At 44.3% G+C, this 25,670-nt stretch overlaps 1 protein-coding gene, 1 non-coding gene and 1 pseudogene across 6 annotated transcripts in view; 2 read left to right on the top strand and 1 right to left on the bottom strand.

Moving 5' to 3' along the window:
• Nucleotides 1-25,670, top strand: part of MTOR (mechanistic target of rapamycin kinase) — a 151,155-nt gene that overhangs the window by 80,271 nt on the left and 45,214 nt on the right. For all 5 annotated transcript variants that reach the window (XR_004275827.1, XM_032300380.1, XM_032300379.1 and 2 more), the window contains 2 exons: nucleotides 14,085-14,160; nucleotides 17,547-17,686. Coding sequence is in view for 4 of the 5 variants with exons in the window: in XM_032300380.1 (XP_032156271.1) it covers nucleotides 14,085-14,160; nucleotides 17,547-17,686 (216 nt within the window). In the remaining variant the exon portion in view is untranslated. The remainder of the gene's footprint in view (nucleotides 1-14,084; nucleotides 14,161-17,546; nucleotides 17,687-25,670) is intronic.
• LOC116566671 lies at nucleotides 12,302-12,405 on the top strand. The gene has a single exon (XR_004275955.1). It is a non-coding gene; the product is annotated as a small nucleolar RNA U13 (small nucleolar RNA).
• Nucleotides 24,329-24,429, bottom strand: LOC116566707 (annotated as a pseudogene).

Raw genomic sequence — 25,670 nt, 5'->3', positions numbered from 1 at the left:
AGACTGAAAATAACAAATGTTGATAGAGATGTGGAGCAATTGGGGTTTTCATGTCCCATTGGTAGAAATGTAAATTGGTAAAGCCACTTTGGAAAACAATCTGTCAGTATCATAAGGCTGAATGTAACTTACATGTAACTCAACAATTCTCCTCTAGATATTTTCCAACAGAAGTGCGAGCAACATGCTTCAGAAGACATAGACAAGAGTGTCCGCATAATACCCCTCATAATAGCCAAACACTGAAAACAACCCAAATGTTCATCTGCAGTAAGATAGATAAATGGTGGTATATTCACACAGTGAAATACTGTTCAGCAATAGAAAGGAAAAGCTCCTGTGACATGCAGCAGCCTGGGTGCATCTCACAAAGATAATGTTGAATTTTATATAATAAAGCTCAAAAACTGAGCAAACAAACCCATTTTATTAGAAGTCAGAGTACTGTTTCCTCTGGGGACATGGAGCGGAGCAGTGATTGGGAGGGGGCTCAGTGCTTCTGAGCTGCTGGCAGTGAGTTGTGTTCTGTTTCTTGGTCTGGGTGGTAGTTACAAAGGTGCCTTCGCTGCCAGGTGCGGTGGCTCACGCCTGTAATCCCAGCACTTTGGGAGGCTGAGGCAGGTGGATCACCTGCAGTTGGGAGTTTGAGACCAGCCTGACTAACGTGGTGAAACCCCATCTCTACTAAAAATACAAGATTAGCTGGGCGTGGTGGCACATGCCTGTAATAACAGCTACTCAGGAGGCTGAGGCAGGAGAATCACTTGAAGCTGGGAGACGGAGATTGCGGTGAGCCGAAATCACACCATTGTACTCCAGCCTGGGCAATAAGAGCGAAACTCCGTCTCAGAAAAAGAGGTGTCTTCATGTTATGATAATTCATCAAACTGTACGCTTAGGTGTTATATTCTCTTTTATGTATGTATACTTGAATTAGGATGTTTGTTTCAAAATAGATAATGCACATAAAACACTTGAACTAGTATCGGACACACAGTCAATGTCTAGTAAACATCAAGTAGCAGTATTGTAACCAAGTAGGTATTGTATTATTTAGTACACAATTGTTGTCTCATCATAAAAGTCTTTCCTGACTACCCTAGTCTAACATAAATCCCCGATGTTTTTCTCTAAGCACTCTATTCTCTTCATATTTGCCACAAAAGCACTTATTTCAGTTTGTACTTTGTTGTGTATCTACTTCTCTAACTTGTAAGCTCTGTGAAAACAAAGACCATGTTTGTCTTATTTTCCATAGTACCTCTAGCATCTAGCACTTGGCGTGACGCCCAAGACAAAGTACATACTAAATTAGAACTTGTCAAATGAAATAATGAATTCCAAACAGAAGGTTCTCTTCCCCCTAAGTATCTATTCTGGGGACTTACAGTCTCTCTCCACGGATGTTTCCAGTATTTTACTATGGGGAAGTCTTCATTGTAGGGCATCACATTCTGTCCTTCATGGGGTCAGTTTTCCTTCTTTCAGTCTTAGTCATAGACTCAAAGAGAGTGAAAACTGGGAGGGTTGAGATCCTTTGTGTCAACCTCTTTTTCATTTTAATTTTATTTATTTATTTATTTTGAGACCAAGGCTTGCTCTGTCACCCAGGCTGGAGTGCAGTGGTGGGATCTCAACTCACTGCAACCTCCACCTCCTGGATTCAAATAGTTCTCCTGCCTCAGCCTCCTGAGTAGCTGGGATTACAGGTGCCCGTCACCATGCCCAGCTTCAACCCCCTGTTTTTTTGAGAGGGAGTTTCGCTTTTGTTGCCCAGACTGGAGTGCAATGGCACGATCTTGGCTCACCGCAGCCTCCACCTCCCGTCAACCCCCTTGTTTAAATCAATAACTTGAGATAGCTTCCTAATTGTATAATATATTGTGTACATATCCCTGGACATCACCAGGCTATGTCTCATCACTCTTTTCTACTTATGAAGACGATGAGCAAGAGAACCATAGAGCATCTGGGTCAGGTTTTATCCCTCTCCTGTTTATTCCGGAAGCCTGTGTAAATGACATATCTGATTACTTCAACCTGCACTGGCCACATGCAACAGCTAATGTTGACAAAATGAAGAAAGTAACATGTCCTCATAAAAACTGCCTTATTTCTGGGCAGCTGTAGTCCCCATGTTTTATCTAGTAACCTAACAAATCTTACCTGTCTCCAAAGAGGAATCAAGTATGCATTATATTGCAATTTCAGTAAATCACCCTTAGCTAGAGACAAAACCTTGTCGGGGGTGGCAGGACAAGATCACACGTCCACACCCTAAGCTGCTCTGTGAACTGCAGGGCTTCTCTTTGGGTTAGATACCTCCACCCTGACTTAGGCACCATGAAGTGGAAAACAGGCCTGTCATTCTTTAAGAATGTTAGAGGATTTGTGCCAATTATGCCTGAGCAACCAATTAATGGCAAGCGTAACTGGGTTTTACAGTCTGCAGACAAGGCGCTAAATGGACAAACAAAACGCACTCTTTGTCTTAATTCTAAACACATGTTTCCAAGGTGTCAATACTGTGCTGTTTGGAAGTATGAGTCCTGCTTTTACAGTTGTTTCCTGGCTTCCAGGAAAGGTATGCAGTCCTGTTCTTTTTCTGTACCTCTACTGGAAGAAAAGCACTTAGTCCACAGAGGTGAGGTTTTGCTCACAGAAAAATACATTTCAGGCCAGGTATAGTGGCTCACCCCTATAATTCCAGCACTTTGGGAGGACTTTGGCCCAGACAGGAGGATTACTTGAAGCCAGGAGTTCAATACCAGCCTGGGCAATACAGCAAGACCCTGTCTCTATAAAAACTTTAGTGAGGCTCCATGATGACATGCACCTGTGGTACCAGCTACTCAGTAGGCCAAGGCAGGAGGATAACTTGAGTCCAGGAGTTTGAGGCTGTGGTGAGCTCTGATCGCACCATTGCCCTCCAGTGTGGGCAACAGGGAAAGACCCTATCTCAAAGCAGAAAAGCACAATCCAAACTTCTGGATTCGTGCTGACTTCAGAAGGACCAGTGTGCCTCTAGGAATCTGTACCCTTTGTAGAAAAGCTCCACGCAGCAAAGAGTAGGAGAATAGAGCAGAAGCAGATTATATCTTTTGCGGTAGCCCCATCCTTTTTTTCAGATGCCCTTTTGGATTCAGCCCAAGAGGCCAAATCTCTCACCAGTCATCAGTAGAGCACACATTTACTTCCAGCTGCTATCAAGACTTCCCACGAGGTCACTGAAACAGCTTGCCTTTGTAGAGTGTCTTACGAATCCCAGGGAAGGTTCTTCAGTGGAGAAAACTCGCCGTCAACAAGGAATGATAAGAGTTCTGGGATTTCTCCTAAAGCTGACCAAAAGGATAGAGGGACTTTTGTTACAGAACAAGACCCTTCTAAGGGGAAAAAATTGCTGTATTTCAGTGGTAATCCTCAACTCTTCGACTGAAGCTAGCTTATCCTTAGGACTACCTGGAGATTTAACGGGACTGCTCTTAAACTGAGTTAGAGAAACTGCTTCTGATTTTTGTATAACACTGGGGGAGGTAAAGAAACCACTGGCAGTTACACTGTGTCCCAGTACTCTGAAACCTTGACTTGGGTGCTGCATCCCGATTTCAGAGATGTCAATGTGTGAAAAAAATGTGCATCTTAAAACTGATGAAGTCTAGTAGGTGCTGGGCTCTGCCTCATGGCCACCTCTGGCTGTTCATCCAGTGACGATGGAATGTATCAGTAGGGGCACCACTGGTCTCCAGATTTTTCTGGCGCTTTCACTGGCTGTGAATCCTGGTAATCCAGTTACAGTGTTCCCCAGTTCTCTTCCATACCGCTTTCTTTACCTAGAAGGTAGGCGTGATTTTTCTTTTCCCTGAACCCAGATGGGCATCATTATTCCTGCACTGTGGCCTAGCTCCTTAATAGAGTGGAAGACCAGCTCACATCTGCTTCTGCGATTAAATGTGAAGAATCAGAAGCTGCCAGATCACTAGGTACCACCTCGTTTAAGTTTCCCAACTTTATCCTCATAATGGACTGAGTCAGAGTTCTTGGACATTTGGAAGCCAAGAAATCAGGACTTTATCCAAAATATCAACTCAGTTTTGAGTCAAGAGAGATGAACATTAGCTTTGGAGTCACTCTATTAGCCCACCCCTTTTGCTCCTTTTCCCCGTCCTTTTCCTGACTGCTACTTCTTTCTAATAGTCTTTCTCAAAACTCTTCATTTCTTTCTGGATGTGAAGAAACAGAAAGGGGGAGAAGAACCTGCAGGCATCACCAGAAAAGGAGCAGTGCTCATTGTTGTAGAATAAAAAGATAATGGCCAATTTGTCAAGAAGTGTTGACAAGAAAGATAAAGTTGGAAGTAATTAACTGGCTGACATGCTGGGAGCGATGTGCCTGCCAATAGCTCCCTAAATCAGCCAGAGCCTTGGAAATGTGACAGCCATTCATCATTTTTACAACACGCCTCTGACAGGCTCCTCCATTGCAAACCCTGCCAGCAAAAATCGTGTGCTTTGACATTCTGGGGTTATATACCTCTCTTTGCCTTATTCTGGGTTGTGCTAAGGCACCTGGGCCCTACATCCAACCAGGAGATGCCTGGAGACGGTGAGTCAAATGGGCCAGCTTGCCAGCTTATCACTGGGCAGTATTCCTCTCTGGGGCTGGGCACTAGGGTTCGCAGAGCTGACTTTGTAAACTTCTGCAGGACAGTTCACTTACCATAGAGAGTACTGAATATGAGCTCATTAGCAGCACTCCTGGTGGCCTGGTGTCTAGTGTGGCTGCTAACCAGCCATGGGATCGATCAGTGGGAGGCAGCAGGTATGCAGCCAGTAAAAGCCATTATGAAGACTGAATGGAGTGGAAAATACCTATGTTAGGTGAAAAGGCAGAACACGAAATTGTATATATGCTTTCATCACCAGTATGCACAGGTAAAAGTATCTTGGAAAGGTGATTATATCATAATCAACTTCCCTCATCCACATTTTTCTTTTTAAAAAGTGATACTTCTTGAAAAGATGAGATTTTTTTTTTGCATGTGTATGCACATCCTCCCCCCCCACTTCCCCCTCCGCCCCCACTTTCTAATCTCAACAACTGTTAACGTTCTACCTTTTTTATTCTAAGGGCTCACGTCCTTTTCTCATTATAGATTCAGCATGTCCTCTAGGTATTGTGACAAACCATTTTTTTTTTTTAAGACTCCAGGCTGGAGTGCAATAGTGCGATCTTGGCTCATGGCAACCTCTGCCTCCCAGGTTCAAGCAGTTCTTCTGCCTCAGCTTCCCGAGTAGCTGTGATTACAGACATGTGCCACCATGCCCAGCCAATTTTGTATTTTTAGTAGAGACAGGGTTTCTCTGTGTTGGTCAGGCTGGTCTCAAATTCCCGACCTCAGGTGATCTGCCTGCCTTGGCCTCCCAAAGTGCTGGGATTATAGGCATGAGCCACTGCGCCTGGCCTGTGACAAACAAACCATTTAAACTGTGACCAGACAGAAAGAAGGATGAAGACATAGTAAGAATTCTTTCTATTCTTAGGCCACTCTGCGCCTGAGACATCAGGAACCTTTTGTTTTGGTTTGGTTTGGTTTGGTTTTTGGAGACAGGGTCTCACTCTGTCACCCAGTCTGGAGTACAGTGGTGCAGTCATGGCCCACTGCAGCCTTGCACTCGTGGGTTCAATTGTTCTTCCTGCCTTAGTCTCCCAAATAACTGGGACTGCAGGCACAGATCACCTCACCCAGCTAATTTAAAATTTTTTTTTTGTAGATTCAGTCTAGCTATGTTACCAAGGCTGGTCTTGAATTCCTGTCCTCACGTAATCATCCTGTCTCAGCCTCCCAAGGTGGTGAGCCACTGTGCTCAACCAAGGAAACCTATTTTGATTGTCTGAAACTGGCCAGCTCACTTGAACCAAACCTTTTTTATCTTGGTGCCTTAGGTCCCCAAGAGTTCCAAGGACACCATATGCCCCAACTTTGAAACCTTGTAATGGAGCCAGCCTTCTCTTAATATGTAGTTTTTTTCCTAAGTTCTGGCCCTGCCAGACCCAGAGGCACTGTCTTCACCATCTGATTCTGGCCTTGTCTCCCTTCACTTCCCCTCCTGTCTGCATTCCAGCAGCCCTCCCAACCTTCTACCGTATCACTTTCCAGATGTTTTCATTTTGCCTCTGTCCTGCACTGCTGTCCTTTCCCTTCTAGATTAGTATGTTCATTCTTGAGTTCCCCAGACCATTCTCCTGTTCCTAGATTCCCAAGGTAGCTTCCTGATAAAGACATCAAGGCCTAACCCCAGAAGGAATCAGACTATTTGGTTTTTAATCCTATGTTGGTCACTGAGCTAAGCCCCGGTGCTGGGAGAAGTGACAGGAGGATCTCAAGCAGTTACCACTGTATGAGAGAAACAAGAAAAACTGTTTGGTACAGTGGTTAGGACTCAAAGCAGTGTCCAGGGTGGCCTCAGTGGGCTGGCCAGGCCTCCTCAGTCAGACCTGCCGCAGCCCCATCAGCTGTGGTTCATGTGTCACCAGCCTGGTGCCAAGGGAATTCAGAGAATTCTCACTTGACAGAGAACCAAATGAAACGCAGACTGTGGTCTGCACTAGAAATAGACAGAGAAAGAAGGCCCAGGGCCGTTTGGGAAGCCAGTGGGTGTGTTCTCGTACATTCCTGATGGGAGCGCCGGGGAAGCCTGAACGTTCCCCCAGATGTGCCTGCAGATGCTCCCTGCTACCTGAGGACTTTCCGACAGGCGTGGTCTCGTGTGGAAGTCTTGCATCACTTCGCTCTAGACAGCCCAGAGGTCACGCAGCGCCGAGGCTGAGGGATGAGGGCAATAATCAAGTGTGCCATGCAAGAAGGCGCTACCAGGCCAAGTAACTGTGGACCCAACATCCATCTGGAGGCCTGTGGAGCCATAACTGAGGATGCTTCAAGAGACAATGGTGTTCTCCAGGTTTCTCTTCAGGTGGCAGGAATTTTAGACTGCTTTGCTGCAGGTCAGCGTTAAGTCCTTGAGTAGTTAATGAGCCACTAATTGGTCAATCTCATCCTTCTCCAATAAAAGGCAGCAAGGGGTCTGAGCACAGTGGCTCACATATGTAATCCCAGCACTTTGAGAGGCTGAGACGGGTGGATCATTTGAGGTCAGGAGTTCAAGACCAGCCTGGCCATCATGGTGAAACCCGTTTTCTACTACGAAAAATGCAAAAATTAGCTGGACCGTAGTTGCGCGCACCTGTAATCCCAGCTACTTGAGAGACTAAGGCGCAAGAATCCTTGAGGCTTGAGGTGGAGGTTGTGGTGAGCTGAGATCACGCTACTGCATTCTAGTCTGGGCGACAGAGTGATACCCTGTCTCAAAAAAAAAAAAAAAAAAAAAAGGCATCTAGAGAAGGCCTGAGAGGAAAAGGCCGTGGGGAGGCAGCAGGCCCCACCGCCCACATGGGCTGCTTCACCATCACTTCTGACAAGGCCTCTGCCCCGGGAAGCGTCTGCACAGCCAAATCATGCACTCTACTCACGCGCTTGCCCTGCCTTGAGAACGAGATTTCCAGATGGTGGGGATACGATGCTTGGCGGAATGGTGTGACGTTTGCTATAGGAGGGCAGCAAGGCAATTTCTTAGTGTTAGTTCTGCTCAGCTCTAGAAAATGTTTTCCTTAATTGCCAAAAGCTTTCCCAACTCAGTTCAGAACTCGAGTTTGATTAAAGGAGGCTCTGCAATTCAGCCTCCTTTAACCATAATTCAATCTTGGGCTGGGGTGGGGAGAGTGGAGAATGAATGAGAATATGCCTATACAATGGCCGCTACCGTCTCCTCGTGATACCCAGATTCACCATGTTCTCGTTCCGCCTGTCTTCATTGTCTTCCTAACGCCAGGTTCAGTTATGGGCTCTGAGTTCTGTTATGCAGATAGGCAGTTTCTGTTTGCTCTACAGATTCACAGCTGTGTGATAGCAACTGGATATTATCACTGGAAAACAGAGTAGAACACAACATACCCTACACCCACGTTTGGGAGGCAGTGGGAATCACTGGTTTAGAAAATTCTTGGGACTCAGTTCTCTTTTCCGTTTGGCCTCAGTGCATGTCAAGAGGAGATGGGAAATCTGGTTGACCTGATATTTCTGCATACTGTTGTAGGCACGTTTCCTCCAAGCCTCAGTCTCTCTAAACGTGTTTGCGTTCAGATCTTTTCCACCAGACCAGCATCAGCAGGGTCTGGTTTGTGGTGTTAAGTACTCCCCTGCTGTTGGGCTGGGACTTTGAACAGTTTGCCCTTTATAAGCCTCCAGCATTAATAAGGAAAGACTGAGGGGCACACAAGGGGGTATTTATAGAATGGGTTGTATAAAACTCCCAGCTGCCTCGTAAAATAAGAATTCCTCGCTAAGGGGGCTTTTGAGCAAAGGCGATTTCTTCACAGGAGTCTCTCCCTTCAGTCTCATAAAACCACATCTCAGTAGAAAAGGGACGTAATTCAAAGGACAGCTTTGTATCACCCAGGTAGGCAGGAGACTTGGGACTTAGTGGCTGTGAACTCCTGCGTTCTCACAGTGGCTTGCTTGTCCTGGACTTTGCAGCCTGAACCATAAGTCTGGCTGTCTTTGGAAAGCCTGCTGTGGTGGCGTGCCGTCACGTGGGAGGCTGAAGGCATGTTAGTACCTTCGGGAAGGAAACAAAAAATATGAGATGAGAGCTTGGGGGTAAGAGTGAGGAAGTTAAAATGAAGGCACAGGAGGGCTCCCTTCTCCTGTACAATGAATTCTAGAGAGTTAGTTGATGGAAATGTCCCACCCATTGCTGACATTCATTCATTTTACAGTTGATTCCTGGATGCCTGCTGATGCCGAGAGTAGAAAGCTAAGACACGGTCCGGTCCCTCCCATTGCAGAGCTTGCAGCCGTACCCTGCGTTATTACTTAAGATACTTTTTATTTCTTTATCTCAACATGATGCTAAAGATACTTTTCACTGGTAACGTTTTTAAGAGAAAGCAACAGCCTGTGACCTACTGGGCCATGTTTTCTTCATATATAAAATGAGAATATTAATAATGGTTTCACAGGGTTGAAATAATACATAGAAACAGTAAGCGCAGTGGCTGGCACATAGGGTGACCTCTCTTCTTATTTTGGCATCTCCTTGCTGTTGCCTCCCAGGATGGAGTGCCAGAAGGCATGGAGGAAGAAGAAAAACTTAAAGATCCCAAACAAGATGACAGACTCTCTTGATCACCAAGATTAACAAGCCTGTTTACTTCACTGTCCACAGCGTCCACATCCTTCATATTCCCAGCAGCCTTAGAGGCATACGTGGGAACTCCTCAGAAGGAAAGAAGAGAAATGTAGCTTAGGGGGAAAGTCTTATAGGAAATTAAAGTGGAAAGTGGGGAAGAGGAAAGAATACGCAGGGTGATAGCAGCTGGTTCAATAAAAGTCTCTTTATTCTTTGAACAATCAAGAGAGTAGGTGTGCCTGGGCATGGTGGCTTATGCCTGTAATACCAACAATTTGGGAGGCTGAGAGAGGCAGATCAGGGGTTCGAGACCAGCATGGGCAACATGGCGAAACCTCATTTCTATTAAAAATACAAAAACATAGCTGGATGTGGTGGTGGAGGCTGAGGTAGGAGGATCAGGATCGTGTGAGTCCAGGAGGTGGACGTTGCAGTGAGCTGAGATTGCCCCATTGCACCCCAGCCTGGGTGACAGAGCCAGACCCTGTCTTGAAAAAGAGTAGGCTGGGCACAGTGGCTCACACCTATAATCCCAGCACTTTGGGAGGCTGAAGTGGGTGAGTCACCTGAGTTCAGGAATTTGAGACCAGCCTGGCCAACATGGCAAAACCACATCTCTACTAAAATCAAAAATTAGTCAGGCATGGTGGTGGGTAACTGTAATCCCAGCCAACTGGGAGGCTGAGGCAGGGGAATCGCCTGAACCCAGGGGGCAGAGGTTGCAGTGAGCTGAGATCATGCCATTGTAGTCCAGCATGGGCGACAGAGCAAGACTTCATCTCGAAAAAGAAAAGAGATTGAGAGTGGATGTGGACAGTGGCCTTCTTACCTTCAGGTTCTTAAATCAGAGGCAAATTAATTTCTCAGAGTGAGGCTGCTCATTTTTCATGAGTTTGTTAGTCAAAGTTGTAATTTTTAATTTATTTTTTATTTTTGAAACAGAGTTTCTCTCTTGCTGCCCGGGCTGGAGTGCAGTGGTACGTTCTTGGCCCACTGCAGTCTCCGCCTCCCGGTTTCAAGCAATTCTCCTGTCTCAGCTGGAGACTCTCCTGCCTGTAGCTGGGACTACAGGCATGCACTACCATGCCTGGCTAATTTTCATATTTTAGTAGAGATGGGGTTTCACTATATTGGTCAGTCTGGTCTTGAACTCTTGACCTCATGATCTGCAGCCTCGGCCTCCCAAAGTGTTGGGTTTACAGGCGTGAGTCACCACGCCCAGCAATTTTGTATTTTCAGTAGAGACCGGGTTTCTTCCTGTTGGTCAGGCTGGTCTCGAACTCCTGACCTTAGGTGATTCACCCACCTTGGTCTCCCAAAGTGCTGGGATTTCAGGCATGAGCCACCGCACCCAGCCTGAAATGTCTCTTAAAGGAGTTAGGGCCATATGATTGTTCATTTTTAATTTGCAAAGCTATGCTGGTCAGAGGCAGTGTATAAAGGCCATAGCTGTATTAAGGTAAAATTTGATTCTCCTTTGAGGTCCACAATCAGTACTTCCTAATTTTGATCAGTTTGTTATAAAACTCATTTTTTATGTACTGTAATACATGAGAGAGTGGATTAGAAAAAGGTTTGTATTTGGTTTGGCTTTTGTTGTTTTGTCCTTGGAGTGAGCCAAGCTTTGGTAACGTTAAAATTTAAAAATAGGCTGGAGGCCAGTTGCAATGGCTCAACACCTGTCAGCCCAGCATTCTGGGAGGCCGAGGCCAGAGGATTGCTTGAGCCCAGGAGATTGAGGCTGCAGTGGGCCATGATCATACCACTGAACTTCAGCCTGAATGACAGAGCAAGACCCCATCTCTTTAAAAAATAAAGAAAAAAAGAGCACAAGATTGAAGACAGTTGTTAGAACTCCTGGATTTTTATGTCTGTTTCCTAGAGTTAGCTTTTTCCGGTTCAGGTGAACAACACTTCATCCTCCTTATCAGAACAATTTTTTACTCCTCCCAAGGCCATCCCAAGAGTCCAGTGTAATAATACAGGGAACATATACTTAGAATAGATAGACTATATACTAGCTTGCTTGCTTGCTTGCTTGCTTGCTTGCTTGCTTGCTTTCTTTCTTTCTTTCTTTCTTCTTTCTTTTTCTTTCTTTTCTTTCTTTTCTTTCTTTCTTTTTTTTTTTTTTTTTTTGAGACAGAATCTCACTATGTTACCCAGACTGGTTTCAAACTCCTGAGCTCAAGCAATCCTCCTGCCTCAGCCTCCCAAAGCTCTGGGATTATAGATGTGAACGATTGTGCCCAGCCACTGGCTTGCTTTTTTCTTGTTTTCTTATGCTTCAAAAATCTTTATTTGGCTTCAAGGAATTAGATAATCCCAAATCTATACCTAGTAACATTATTAGTACAGTTCACCCAGCCCCATGTGATTGAGCAACCAAGTCCAGTACCTGACTTATGGGGCCAAGAGGCATTGAGAACTTCTTCCCAATGAACCTGCAATGGAGTAGGTCTCTTTAGACTTGCTTTTCATTCTCAGCTTGGAAAAACTCATACACGGCTTCCTAAAGGAAACCGTCATGTTATGGTTTCACTTTGAAATTAAAAACATCTCCAAATAAGTTTATGGAGCATATTCTGCCTCATTGCTTTGCTTAGTACCAGCACAAGAAACACCAGTGGGTCAGCCCCATAGCTTCCCCCACAGATCTGGAGCCGAGAACCTGGATTCTGGACACTCGAACAGTTCTACTCAGAAGGCGTTTAGAATTTGTGCTGATGACTTCCTAGTCCTAACGTACGTCTCCACCATAGGTGTATGTTATTCCTGCAGACAAGCTAGCAGCTTTTATGCTTGGACAAACATGGATGAAGGACCTGCTTAGCAATTTCATGTTTATTGTTTCATTTAATTCCCTGAAGAACCCTCTGAAGGAGGAGGTGGTATTAGCTCTGTTTTATAGATAAGGAATTAAATTCAAAAAAAGATTATTTAAATATGTCCTACTTTGTACCCATAAAAATTAAAAATTAAAATTTTTAAAATGACTTACAATCACACAGCTTATAGTTGGCAGAATTAGACCTCCAGAAAGTTAAGCCCAAGTTTTGATCCTTTTGTATTCATGTATGCATGATGATTGGGTTTTTACTATCACGTGTGAGATGTGCCTCCTTCAAGCTTGTTACCATGTCAGCATGTGATCAGTCCGACTCAGGGGGAAAAAACCCGTTTTCTGACTCCAAATCCAAGGCTGCTTCATTCCCAACTTGTCCTTAACAAAGAGGCATAAGGGGCTTCAGATACGGGGGACTGTCCTGCTTCCTGTGGGCCTTGGGGAAAATCCCTGGCTTTCCTGGGCTTTAGCTTCCCCATTAGTGAACAGATATGATAAGAACTCTCCCTTCCCACAATCTTATGATGTTCAAGGTCAAAGGAGTGATGGGTCGGAAAGATTATTTGAAAACACTTTGTAAACACAAGGCATTAGCTTATTACTTTCACAAATGTTAGCTTCTTTAGATTTCTGGACAGTTTTCTTTTGGTTTTATTGGAAGAAATGTGGCGGAATTTGGATTTTTTAAAATAATATTTATAACAGCAATTTCTTGCCATATTACCACATTGAACTCAAATCCTGGAATTTCCCAAAACCACTTAAAAATTAATTCTGGTCAAGTAGACAGTTTGTACTCAAAGCAGTAAACTGGATCCTTGCTCATTAAACCAGTCTAGACGCCCAGGTTGATGTGTCACATTTTGCTCCCTACCTTTAAACAGATATAATCATTGTGGTCTTGTGAATTTCTCAGGCCAGCTCCTCGCCCTCCCCTCTTTTCCTTCCTTCCGTAACTCAGGCTTATATTCAGTGTTGAGCTTAGTTGCATATATTCCTATGGGAACAAGGGTCGAAGCCCCCATGGCTCTTCTGCTTTCAGGGCCACCTAGCAGCCTCTCATGAACCATCTTCAGGCACCAGACCTCCCAGTGGCACTGCCCAGTTGTCCCAGTGCAGTGACAGTCCTCCAGCCTAAAGATGGCATCAGCAGAGCAGGGTGTCATTAGTGAAAAGCATCTCTACAGTAGAAGCCAGTTCAAGGAACTCCAGATGTGGTCCCTTGGCAGCCTTCTCTAAAGGGTGGAAGGGGACAGCCCCTGAAGAGGGTCTAGGGAGGCATCTGAATTTGAAGGGAGTGGGCTCTGTCAGAACACTCAGCATGGCTGCATTGCCACTGCTCCCAGGGTTCTGTCATTGATGTGCATGGCCCAACCTTGGTACCATCTCTGTGTCATTCACAGTCTGATGCTTTGGATTAATTTCGTTATTCCAACTACTGAAAGCAACTGATGAGAAGTTAAGACGTAAAAGTTCAGAGGAGCCCGGCGCTGTGATATGTGCCTGTAATCCCAGCTACTCAGGAGGTTGAGGAAGGAAGATCACTTGAGCCCAGGAGTTTCAGACCAGCCTGTACCACATAGTGAGACCCTGTCTCAACAAAAAATGTTCAGAGGATTCTCCTATGGTTGTGTACTGCAACAGGGTTAATTTCGTATCCAAGGTTTCTGGTGTTTCAGAAACAGACACGTGTTGCCCGCCTGCCAGGATCTGAGAAGAAACTAGTCTGTGCTGTTAGAGGAAGGGCCCCAGAACACCAAAGATGAGTGTTTCCATTATTGACCCCCAAAATTAGGGGAGGAGACCAAGAACATTTTTCAGATGAAATTATTAGACTGAGCTTTCTGCATGGTAATAGATAATTGATACTCTTTTGGCATCTGCAAGACATCGTCCTCAAAGTGCTGGTAAACTATCTGCCCGCAAATAACCCGCACATCTCCTACCCTACCCTCAGATGTGTTGAGTGTAACTACCTCTTCCCTTTGTTTTCTCAGCATTAATAATAAGCTACAGCAGCCAGAGGCAGCAGCCGGAGTGTTGGAATATGCCATGAAACACTTTGGAGAGCTGGTAAGCGCCTCATTCCTTTGCAAAAGCAGGGCATAGAAACTTGGCTAGGGAGGTATCTATACGGCCCTGACCTTTAGAAAGTTGCCTTCCTTTTCTGTTTTTTCCCCAATTTGTAACAGTCTAATACTGACTTACCTATCTTCAGGATGAAAGAGACAAACAATAGGCCGGACTGAGTGGCTCACACCTGTAATCCCAGCAGTTTGGAAGGCTGAGGCGGGCAGATCACCTGAGGTCAGGAGATCAAGACCAGCCTGACTAACATGGTGAAACCCCGTCTCTACTAAAAATACAAAAAATAATTAGCCGTACATAGTGACAGGCACCTGTAATCCCAGCTACTCAGGAGGCTGAGGCAGGAGAATCACTTGAACCTGGGAGGTGGAGGTTGCAATGAGCTGAGATCATGCCACTGTACTCCAGCCTGGGCGACAGAGCAAAACACTGTCTCAGAAAAAAAGAAGAAGAAACAAACAAGGTCTGTAGGGACTATATTTCAGCTGAACATAAATCATGAGGGTAGACGTGAATACACAGTAAGCACTGATTTTATCAAACTCTTAGCATGTGCCTGGCCCTTGGCTAAGTGTTTATATACTTCATCTAATTTGGTCCTCACAACAATGCTATAGTGGTTTCTGAGTTTTTTTTTTTCTTTCTTTTTTCTACTTCCTGTTGATTTGTAAAAGTGGTTACTGTGTTATCACATTTTACAGCTGAGAAGACTGTGGTCCCAGCAGGTTAAGAACCTGTCTGAGCTGACAGAGAGGATAAATGGCAGAACCAGGACTTGAACCAGGGCGGTCTGACATTAGAGCCAAGGCATTTGCCCCTGATCTGAGTTATCTTTGTGGGAGCTTGCATTGTGTCTAGGCCACAGCTAATCCTCGCTGCATGCTTAAGAAGACACCGTGGTAGTTCTTCAGAAAATATATGCTATAATTGATACCTGACATTGAGGGATTTTTGTGTTCGTTATTGCTTACATAGCTGCTTCTCTACTGCCATCTTTGGCCTTCCAATATTTAAAATGTTTCTGTTATTCTTTGTGGTCTTGGCAGGGCATTTTGATAACTTCCAAAATATATAAAGCATCAACTTAGCATTGAATTCCTGGAAGGTCAAGAAGTTCTAGATCCATATATTTGATGAGGAACCTTTCATTAGTCATGTAGGTCGTTTACTGTGGTTTGCCTTGATCAGGAGCCCAGGATATTAAAGTGAGAAAAATTTTGAATATTTAACAGGCTTTTGTTTGATCATCCAGCATTTTGCCTCACAGACAGGCTAGTAAATTAGAATGAAACTTTTAAGGGAATCTTTTGCCCTCTTTAGCACATATTATCTGTAACTAGACTAAGACAGCATTTCTCCAGTTGATGGCACAATAGAAAGAACTATGTCTCATCCATCCTTGCCACAATCCTTGTTTGCAGAGAGAAGAAAGTAGGGCGAGAGGGCACTTAATGTACTCCACCTAGACCAAGATGTTCTCTCCTTTGATATCCTTAGAGCTTAGATCCCAGTAAGTGCTGATTGAAACAAGGACTCCGCAGACATCTGGTATTCAGGTGATCTGCCAGCAGTTGGTTTATACCCATACTCAGAATGCCAACCTTCAATGAAAGTTTCTCCATCTTCAGGTTCCAAAGGTGGCCATTAGCTCCAGGATTATTGCTAAACCCATGGTGGATTTTCTGTTATATTTAGGTAGCTGAATCATATTAAGCTTGACAATGGTTTGCTTTTTCTTGGCAGAGCCTGTGCTTTCTCAGCACAATTTATGTAACAGCAGTCTCATTAGAATTTTGTGTGATTCTCTGCTTAAACCTTATAGTTTCTGCAATCTATTGCAATTCAAAATATCTTGCCCTCTAACTGACGCACTCCATATGCTGTCCCCTCTTCCCCACTGCTTGTTCATGCTGAGTGTATGCCACACATTAGTCACCAGCTCTTTTTTTTTCTTTTTCCACCAGTGTAGAAATTTGAAATGAAAAATGTGCCAGTGCTTTTAAATTTGATATTGTTTTTGTAGTCACTCTTTTAAGTTTTCTATTTTGTATGTAGGCATAATAGGCATTACTTTGTACAGGCTTGGAAAATGAAGTTGAGGTAGTTTGCCTTACATGGAGCCAGTTATGCCCCTTTTGACAAACTCCACTGATGTTGGGGGAAGACTTCATGGCAGCAGAATTAGTCCAGAGGCAGCAGAGGGCACTCGCTCTGCCAGAAAGAACCAGAGAAGGGGAAGTAGGTACAAGGGAACAGCCTCTGACATAAATGACCTCCTTTCAGAGGTTCAAGAAGAAAAGGTTATTTTAGACAGCTTAGCAGAGTAGTTGTTAGTCTACATATTGCACAAACATCAGTTTTATTTATAAAGGGGAAGAGGGTAATGGGAGAAACTAGTGTGGGTCCTGCATTATATCATACAAAGTTCACTGCAGAATCATAGTGTTGTTAAAGAAATCCCTAGAGAGCTACTACCCTTGCCTGTGCAAAAATAGTCATTTATTGAGCTGGTGATGAAGCAGCCCAGGAGAGAAACTGAGATGGAGGGCAGACAGAAAGCAAATAAAATAGTCTCCTGATCATTTAGAGAGTCATAGTCTATAAGGTTCAGCCTGTAGCACCTCCTACTCACGTGGACAATACCCAGTTTCAGCATGGCACACCGTCTGCTAGGGTAATGGAATCCCTCCTTTGGCCCCTGACACTGGTAAACCTGCCAAGCACTGAGCAGGAGGGAATATTGGAGGGGAGACTCTAGAAGAATAGGGGAAAGGCTTTCCAAAGAATTTTAAGTGGTGGTGGTATATTTTAAATTATTATTTCCTGAAAGTTTAAAAATGCATTAAAAATGCAGAGGATCAAGAACTTTTAACAAGTGAGTTGTTTTCCTCCAGCAAATATGCACACGAGGCCTGGTCTTTCTGGCCCCATCAGGAAAGCAGCTGCCATCCCTGATAAGTAGCCCAGTGTCAGCACTCTAGCAGATTGGAGCGATGGCACCTTTGCAGCAGCTCTGGTGCTCTGGTCGGGGTTTTCTCCTGTCCCTAAGTGATTTCCCCTGTCCTCACATCCCCACATCCTGGTGTTCTGGTGACCCATGTGTCTGGGGAGGAAATAATGGGGGAGGAGAATGGCCTGACATCTGCTCTCAGATAATCCCAGGATCATTCCATCCATGTGCATTCCCACCTTCCCCAAACAGCACACCTCCAGATCGTCGCAAGCTCTTTTTAATCCAAGGCCACACATACTGTGATAGGTGAAGGGTCATGCATACAACAGCTCATTAGGAAAGAGAGTATGTGAATTAAAAAATGTGATCCCTTCATCTCTGTGCCTCACAGCAGTCTTCTTTCTTTTCCATGTGACAGGAGATCCAGGCAACCTGGTATGAGAAACTGCACGAGTGGGAGGATGCTCTTGTGGCCTATGATAAGAAAATGGACACCAACAAGGATGACCCAGAGCTGATGCTGGGCCGTATGCGCTGCCTTGAGGCCTTGGGGGAATGGTGAGCTTCCTAGGATGATGGCATGTGTGGGTACAAGAGACTTTTCTCTTTGATAGTTGGATTTGAAAGGAAGGCTTCCCTCAAATGAAGTTCTCATTTCAGACTCATTTTGTTCTACTTGATATGTCTCAGGACTCATCTTTCACTTATGGTGTTTTTCTTTCTCCATTCTGTCTCAGCTACTAAGTAGCAAGGCTTTCACTGAAACTTTACAATGCTGTAGGCAACAGCCTTGGGGGTGCTCCTAGGATCTGCTTTTCCTTCTGTCTACTCTCTTGATCTTTCCTGATCCAGTGAAGAGCTCAGATTCCTACTTGGCAACCTTGGTTTTTTAAACTAGCTCTTGCAAATGCTTTTAGGAAAGAACAATGACTGCCCTCTTCAGGTGCTTCACCTATATCGGATGCTGACTGTGTGTTCAGCACTATGCCAGGCTCCAAGGAAACAAGACACGAGAAAGCAGCCCTTTCCTGTGAGGTTGATGAGACGGGCACATCAACAGAGGGTTATTAAAGCCTGAGAGGATGTTGACGGTGCTTGAAAGCCCAAAGGAGGAGGCAGGGTTATCTTGTAGTACTTACTGGAGGAAGGACTGGAAGTTAGGGGACAGGTAAAGGAAAAGAGAGAGGGGCAAATAGGTACTCCAGGTGGAAGCAACAATAATATTTAACTGAGAACATCTGGCTAGGTTTTGGTTTGGAGAGTTGCTTGGGAGTGAAGGATAAAAATGGCCTCCATTCTGTTTCTAGCACCAAGTGCAATTAAAAAAAAATAATTAAAATGAAATGCTATACTGTTATTGTTAAATTGTTTAACTGCAGTTTTAAAGGGCTAAAACAGCCCAGGCATGGTGGCTCATACCTATAATCCCAGCCCTTTGGGAGGCCGAGGCAGGCACATCATTTGAGGTCAGGAGTTTGAGACCAGCCTGGCCAACATGGCGAAACCCTGTCTACTAAAAATACAAAAATAAGCTGGACATGGTGATGTAGGCCTGTGATTCCAGCTACTCGGGAGGCTGAGGCAGGAGGATCACTTGAACCTGGGAGGTGGAGGTTGCAGTGAGCCAAAATTGGACCACTGCACTCTAGCCTGGGCGACAGAGCAAGACTTTGTCTCAAAATAAATAAATAAATGAGGCTGGGCACGGTGGCTCACGCCTGTAATCCTAGCACTTTGGGAGGCCAAGGCTGGTGGATCACAAAGTCAGGAGATCGAGACCATCCTGGCCAACATGGTGAAAACCCCGTCTCTTCTAAAAATACAGAAAAATTAGCTGGGCATGGTGGCTCACGTTTGTAGTCCCAGCTGCTCAGGAGGCTGAGGCAGGAGAATTGCTTGAACCCAGGAGATGGAGATTGCAGTGAGCCGAGATGGCGTCACTGCACTACAGCCTGGGCAACAGTGCAAGACTCCATCTCAAACAAAAAAAAAAAATGCCTAAAATAAAGTGCCATGCTACCTCCCCACTAGTGGATAATTCCAGCTTTGTCTTGAACATGATACTGAGGGTTCACTGTTCCTTCATTCAACCAGTGAGCATCAAGTGCATGTTCATTGCCAGGGTCTGTGCCAGGCCCTAGAGACAGCTGTGAGCAAGAGTCTTGGTCCCTGCCTTCCCAGAGCTTACAGGGCAGAAAACCAGGCTATTGTGGTACATTATGATGCCAGGAATAAAGAAGCCCAGGGGGCTGTGGGTAATAGGAAGCACCCTAATCAGGCGTGGAAGGTTATGGAAGGTTTCCAGGAAGAAGCTATGATATCTAATTTGGACCTGTAAAGTGAGGAGCACAGTATGGGGGATTTTATCAGGCCTTTTGTTCAGATTCTTCTCTGTGACCCCTGTCTTCAGAATAAGGACATTCCTTTCCTCCGGGTATAGGGAAGGCACCTCTCACAGTAGAGCCTTATGACCTCCTTCAGGGAAGGTCAAAATTATTTTTCCTAGAGGTTATGACCTGCTTCAGAGGATAAGGGGCAAGGGATGGTCAGAGTGATTTTTTTGCTGCCATTTTCTCAAAATATTCAGTATGTCACAGTGCCATATTTCAGGGTCACAGGGATGTACAGTGATGGTAATGTGCTGTTTATACCGTGTGGCGCTCTGCTGTTTTCACTTAACAAGTCCAGACCACGGTTCCATATCAGCACCTATAGAGCTACTGCCTCATTTTTTTAATAGCTGCATGATATTTAATCACACAAATAAATCTAGTGTATTTAATATAGACAATTTTTATTTGTTAGATATTTTCTACCTTGGAAAATTTAAGAATATTAGACAAAATCAAAGCAAGTCTTCTAAAAGAGTGATCGCTCCTTTATAGCTGGAACTACAGCCATACTCCACCACAGCAGGCTAGCTTTTTAAATTTTTTGTAGAGACGGGGTCTCACAGTGCAGTCTAGGCTGGTTTCGAAATCCTGGGTTCGAGTGATCCTCCCTCTTCGGCTTCCCAAAGTGCTAGGATTATAGGTGTGAGCCACTGTGCCCAGTGTTCTTTTTTTTTTTTAAGAAACAGGATTTTACTCTCTCAGTGGAGTACAGTGGTGTGATCATAGTTCACTATGTCTTGAACTCCTGGACTCAAGCAATCCTCCTGCCTCAGCCTCCTGAGTAGAAGGAACTACAGAAATGCACCACCATGCCTGGATAATTTTTAAAAATTATTTTTTGTAGAGACAGGGTCTCGCTATGTTGCCAAGGTTGGCCGTTATTTCTTAATATAAAATTATTACTACATTCCCAAGATAGAAGATGTTATAATGTTTTGCATGAAAATTTAATGTCAGTGAATGTATCCTTAGTCATTGGATCATGTATGTGTGTGTGTGTGTGTGTGTGTGTGTGTATATATATAGAGAGAGAGAAAGAGAGAGAGAGAGAGAGAGAGAGAGATAATCTGAAATTATTTGAAAGTGGCTTGTCTGATTTAACCATCATTAGGTAGATTCAAAAGTGTGATTTATTTTTATAAATTAGCATTCAAAGGCTGGGTGCAGTGGCTCACACATGTGATCCCAACACTTTGGGAGGCTGAGGCGGGCAGACTGCTTGAGCCCAGAAGTTTGACAACAAGCCTGTGCAACAACAACAACAATTCCATATTGATTTACCTCAATAAATTGAGGAAGCATATCCTTTCAAATCTGCTTTATTCATTTGTGTAACTAAAGCTGCTGTTTTTTCTTTTTAAGTCCAACAAGTATCTAATTTTTTTTTTTTTTTTTTTTTTTGAGATGGAGTCTCACTCTAGTCACCTAGGCTGAAGTGCAGTGCTGTGATCCTGGCTTACTGCAACCTTTACCTCCCAGGATCAAGCGATTTTCCTGCCCCAGCCTCTTGAGTAGCTGGGACTACAGACAGGCACCACCACTCTGGCTAATTTTTGTATTTTTAGTAGAGACTGGGTTTCGCCATGTTGGCCAGGCTGGTCTCGAACTCCTGACCTCAAGAAATCCGCCTGCCTTGGCCTCCCAAAGGCTGCGTGAGCCACTGCACCCAGCCTTATGGCTATTTTTACATTAAATCAAATGTAAAATTCAGTTCCTCTGTCGTACCACGTTTTAGGTGTTCAGTAGCCATATGTGGCCAGTAGCTGTTGTATGGGACAGTGCAGATAGAGAACCTTTCCATCATCGCAGAAAGCTCTATTGTACAACACTGATCTAAGGCAAAAGAAAAGTATGTTAATAAGATTAGCCGCATTATTTCAAAAACAATTTTTCTACTTTCAGATCAGCTGTCCTATAGTCATATCTTGTTATGAGAAAGATAAAATGAGGCCAGGCACAGTGGCTCACACCTGTAATCCCAGCACTTTGGGAGGCCAAGGCAGGCGGATCACGAGGTCAGGAGTTTGAGACCAGCCTGACCAACATCGTGAAACCCTGTCTCTGCTAAAATACAAAAATTAGCTGGGCATGGGTGGCGCGGGCCTGTAATCCCAGCTACTCGGGAAGCTGAGGCAAGAGAATTGCATGAACCCAGGAGGCGGAGGTTGTGCTGAGCTGAGATGGCGCCACTGCAGTGCACTCCAGCCTGGCTGGCAGAGCAAGACTGTCACAAAAAAACAACAAGATTGAAGTGTTCTTAAAATTCAACTCTAATCAATTTCTAAAATACTTAAGTGCCTTACTGTTGCCATTGGATTTACATAAAAATATCACAGCCCGGCATTCAAAGTCTTTCCCGTTGTGGCACCAGCCCACTTCTTCAGCACATTTCTCAGTGAACCCTTATCTCATAATCTGAGCTCTGGCCAAAGTATTCACTCTTCCCCAAATCCCACATTCATTTCATTTCATTCTCTGAATTGCCTTCTTCTTCTGCTCCTTTTTCTACTTTTGAAATCCTCTCCACTGTGTCTTCCTTCTTGAAACCCCTCCTGGCCCCTTCCGTTTCCACTCCTCTCCTTTCAAATTAAAGACGACCACTTTTCCGAGCTGGGTTAGTAGGAACAGATTAGATGCATTGGAAGCAACTTGAGATGTGCTTTCCTCCAATTCCTTTGTGTTAATGGTTGAAGAAACTGAGGCTTACAGCAGTTGAGGTAACTGAGCTGAGTGATTATTGATCTCCTAATGTTACTGTTCTCAGTCCCATATACCTCTGATCTCTTGGGATCTTTCCAGTTTTATAATTACCTGTAAAGTGGCTAGTAATGCTGACCAAAGGATTTAAGAATGTGGGAGACTTTTTTAAAATGAGATGAACGAACAATGTAAAAGTGTTCCTATTTCTCCACATCCTCTCCAGCATCTGTTGTCTCCAGATTTTTTAATGATCGCCATTCTAACTGGCGTGAGATGGTATCTCAATGTAGTTTTGATTTGCATTTCTCTAATGGCCAGTGATGATGAGCATTTTTTCATATGTTTGTTGGCCTCATGTATGTCTTCTTTTGTAAAGTGTCTGTTCATATCCTTCACCCACTTTTGAATGGGCTTGTTTTTTTCTTGTAAATCGGTTTTAGTTCTTTGTAAATTCTGGATATCAGCCTTTGTCAGATGGGTAGACTGCAAAAATTTTTTTCCCATTTTTTTTCCCATTCTGTTGGTTGCCAATTCACTCTAATGACTGTTTCTTTTGCTGTGCAGAAGCTGTGGAGTTTAATTAGGTCACATTTGTCTATTTTGGCTTTTGTTGCCAATGCTTTTGGTGTTTTGGTCATGAAGTCCTTGCCTACGCCTATGTCCTGAATGGTTTTGCCTAGATTTTCTTCTAGGGTTTTTATGGTGTTAGGTCTTATGTTTAAGTCTTTAATCTATCTGGAGTTAAACACTGTTTACACTGTTTAATCCATCTGGAGTTTACACTGTTGGTGGGAGTGTAAATTAGTCAACCATTGTGGAAGACAGTGTGGCGATTCCTCAAGGACCTAGAAATAGAAATTCCATTTGACCCAGCAATCCCATTACTGGGTATATATCCAAAGGATTATAAATCATTCTACTATAAGAAAACATGCACACGAATGTTCATTGCAGCACAGTTTACAATAGCAAGGACCTGGAACCAACCCAAATGCCCATCGATGATAGACTGGACAGGGAAAATGTGGCACATATACACCATGGAATATTATGCAGCCATCAAAAACGATGAGTTTGTGTCATTTGTAGGGACATGGATGAACCTGGAAACCATCGTTCTCAGCAAACTGACACAAGAACAGAAAATCAGACACCGCCTGTTCTCACTCATAGGTGGTGTTGAACAATGAGAACACATGGACACAGAGAGGGGAGCACTACACACTGGGGTCTGTTGGGGGGAAATAGGGGAGGGACAGTGGGGGGTGGAGAGTTGGGGAGAGATAGCATGGGGAGAAATGCCAGATTTAGGTGAAGGGGAGGAAGGCAGCAAATCACACTGCCATGTGTGCACGTATGCAACAGTCTTGCATGTTCTTCACATGTACCCCAAAACCTAAAATGCAATTTTAAATAAATAAATAAATAATAATTAAAAAAAGAAGAAAAGAAAAAGAAAAAAGAACAGAGATCCTTTGCACAGTTTTCCTAGTTTCCTCCAATGGTAATATTTTGCAGAATTATAGCATAATATGACAACAAGAATACTAACATCAATATAATTCACTAATCTTATTCAGATTTTCATTTTACTTGTCCTCATTTTGTGTGTATGTGTGTGTGTAAATTCTATAGAATTTTATCACCGGTGTAGGTTCATGTATTCTTTATCATAACAAAGATACTAAACAATTATAACAGCACAAGGAAAAAAGAGATGAACGAGGCAGAATATTTTTCCTGATCATATGCGGGTTTCTGATACAGTTTATTCAGTCCGTTCTGTTTAGAGTGCAGTTTCTAAATTTATTTTGTGCATATATCCTGAACATGCCTGAGGCAGATGTTCATCACAGGTGGCATCCAGAATGATCTGGAGTGACCAGTGAGCTGAGACCCTTCCCGTTTCCACATGCTTATCTGCCTGCAGGAGGCTAACTGTGAGAGCTAGGGAACCACCACCCCCTACCACCCAGCCCTATGGTGCAGGCAGCTACACCTGCAGCCAAAGTGAAGCCCCTCCTCACACAGCCTCTAGATCATTGAGAAAAGATTCCTCGGGAGTGAGATCATAGGCGTTCAACCCAGGGAGCGATGCCAAAAGAAGGAATACTTCCTAAGCCTTTTGTTTGTTTTAAATCTTCAGGGACCATGCAAATCTTCTCTGCATCGTTCCAATTTTAGTATATGTGCTGCCGAAGCAAGCACTTTCTACGTTTTTTGCCATAACACTAGGAGGGAAAATCAAAAGTCCTGGAGGGTCCTTACCCAGTCCTCCCTGTGTGCAATGAAAACAGTCTCATGTTTTTTATTTATTTGGTTTGCCCCCCACCCAACCACCCTTGAGAGGCGCAACCCAGTATGTTCTGCATTATTTTTTCTAACAAATGCTTGTGGAAGAGAAGAACTCTTGTCTGTGTACTGACCAGGCTCTGACAGCTGTTCCCACACAGCCGCTTGGTGAAGGCAGTGCGGGGCTCACTGCTAGGGCATGCTCTCCTGGGATGCTGTTCCTACACTGCTCCCTGCTTTGTCTCTTGGAGTAACAGTTTGTGGGATTTAAACATTGAACTTGCTTCCTTCTCTAGATGAAACGAAAAACTAAATCCTTGGTCCTGTGGCACAGAATCAGGTGATCCTGACAAAATAATAGAGGGAGGCTGAGTTAGAAGGAACAGCTTGCATGGAGGATGCATTCATCTAAGTTGCCTGTGTTCACCAGCTGTAAATTTTGAATTATAGGATTGGAAGAAGCATTTGGAGATCATGCAGCTTTCTCTCCTACCTGTAGGCCAGGATCCCTACAAAAATATGCTGTGCAGCTGAGCTGTGCCTCTGCTCTAAGCCAGTGGTTCTCAAACTGTGGCCCCTGGTCCAGCAACTTTGGTGTCACATAGAAACTTGTTAGAAATGCACATTCTCAGCCCCTACCCCAGCACTACTAAGTCTGAAACTCAGAGGGTGGAGCCCAGCCACCTGAAGAAGGCTTCCAGGGGATTCTGATGCACTCAGTAGTTTGAGAACTGCTGCTCTAAGGGAACCCCTAGCAGGGCCTGGGAGTGAAGGTTTCTAAGTGGTGGCAGGAAACTGACACAAAGGTTTATCCTATTCCAGTAATGGAGCTTCAGTAAATGCGTAGGGCGTCATGGCTACCAGTTCCTCTTCTTGGTATCAGCTCTGTATTGAGCCAGAGTGCCTGTGTCCCTGGCTCTCTTGATCATGTGCCAGAGAGATGACAAAGTTACTATCTGCCATACTGTGATGCTGGATAATGGCCCTGAATACTTCTCCTAGGCATGATCTGCAGTCAGCTTCTTGGTGAGCTCAGCCTAGATTCCTTCTGCAGGGATTGACTTCAGCATCTTTATCCCTGCCCTCCTACACCACCATAGAGTGCAGAGCAGCTCATGCTCCATGAGGCTTCTGACCTGGGCCACTTAGAACTTCTG

This window comes from Sapajus apella, unplaced genomic scaffold (genome assembly GCF_009761245.1).
Source record: "Sapajus apella isolate SASKATOON/1434 unplaced genomic scaffold, GSC_monkey_1.0 scaffold43, whole genome shotgun sequence".
Taxonomy (NCBI): Eukaryota; Metazoa; Chordata; class Mammalia; order Primates; family Cebidae; genus Sapajus; species Sapajus apella.
This window is presented reverse-complemented; position numbering and strand designations above follow the sequence as displayed.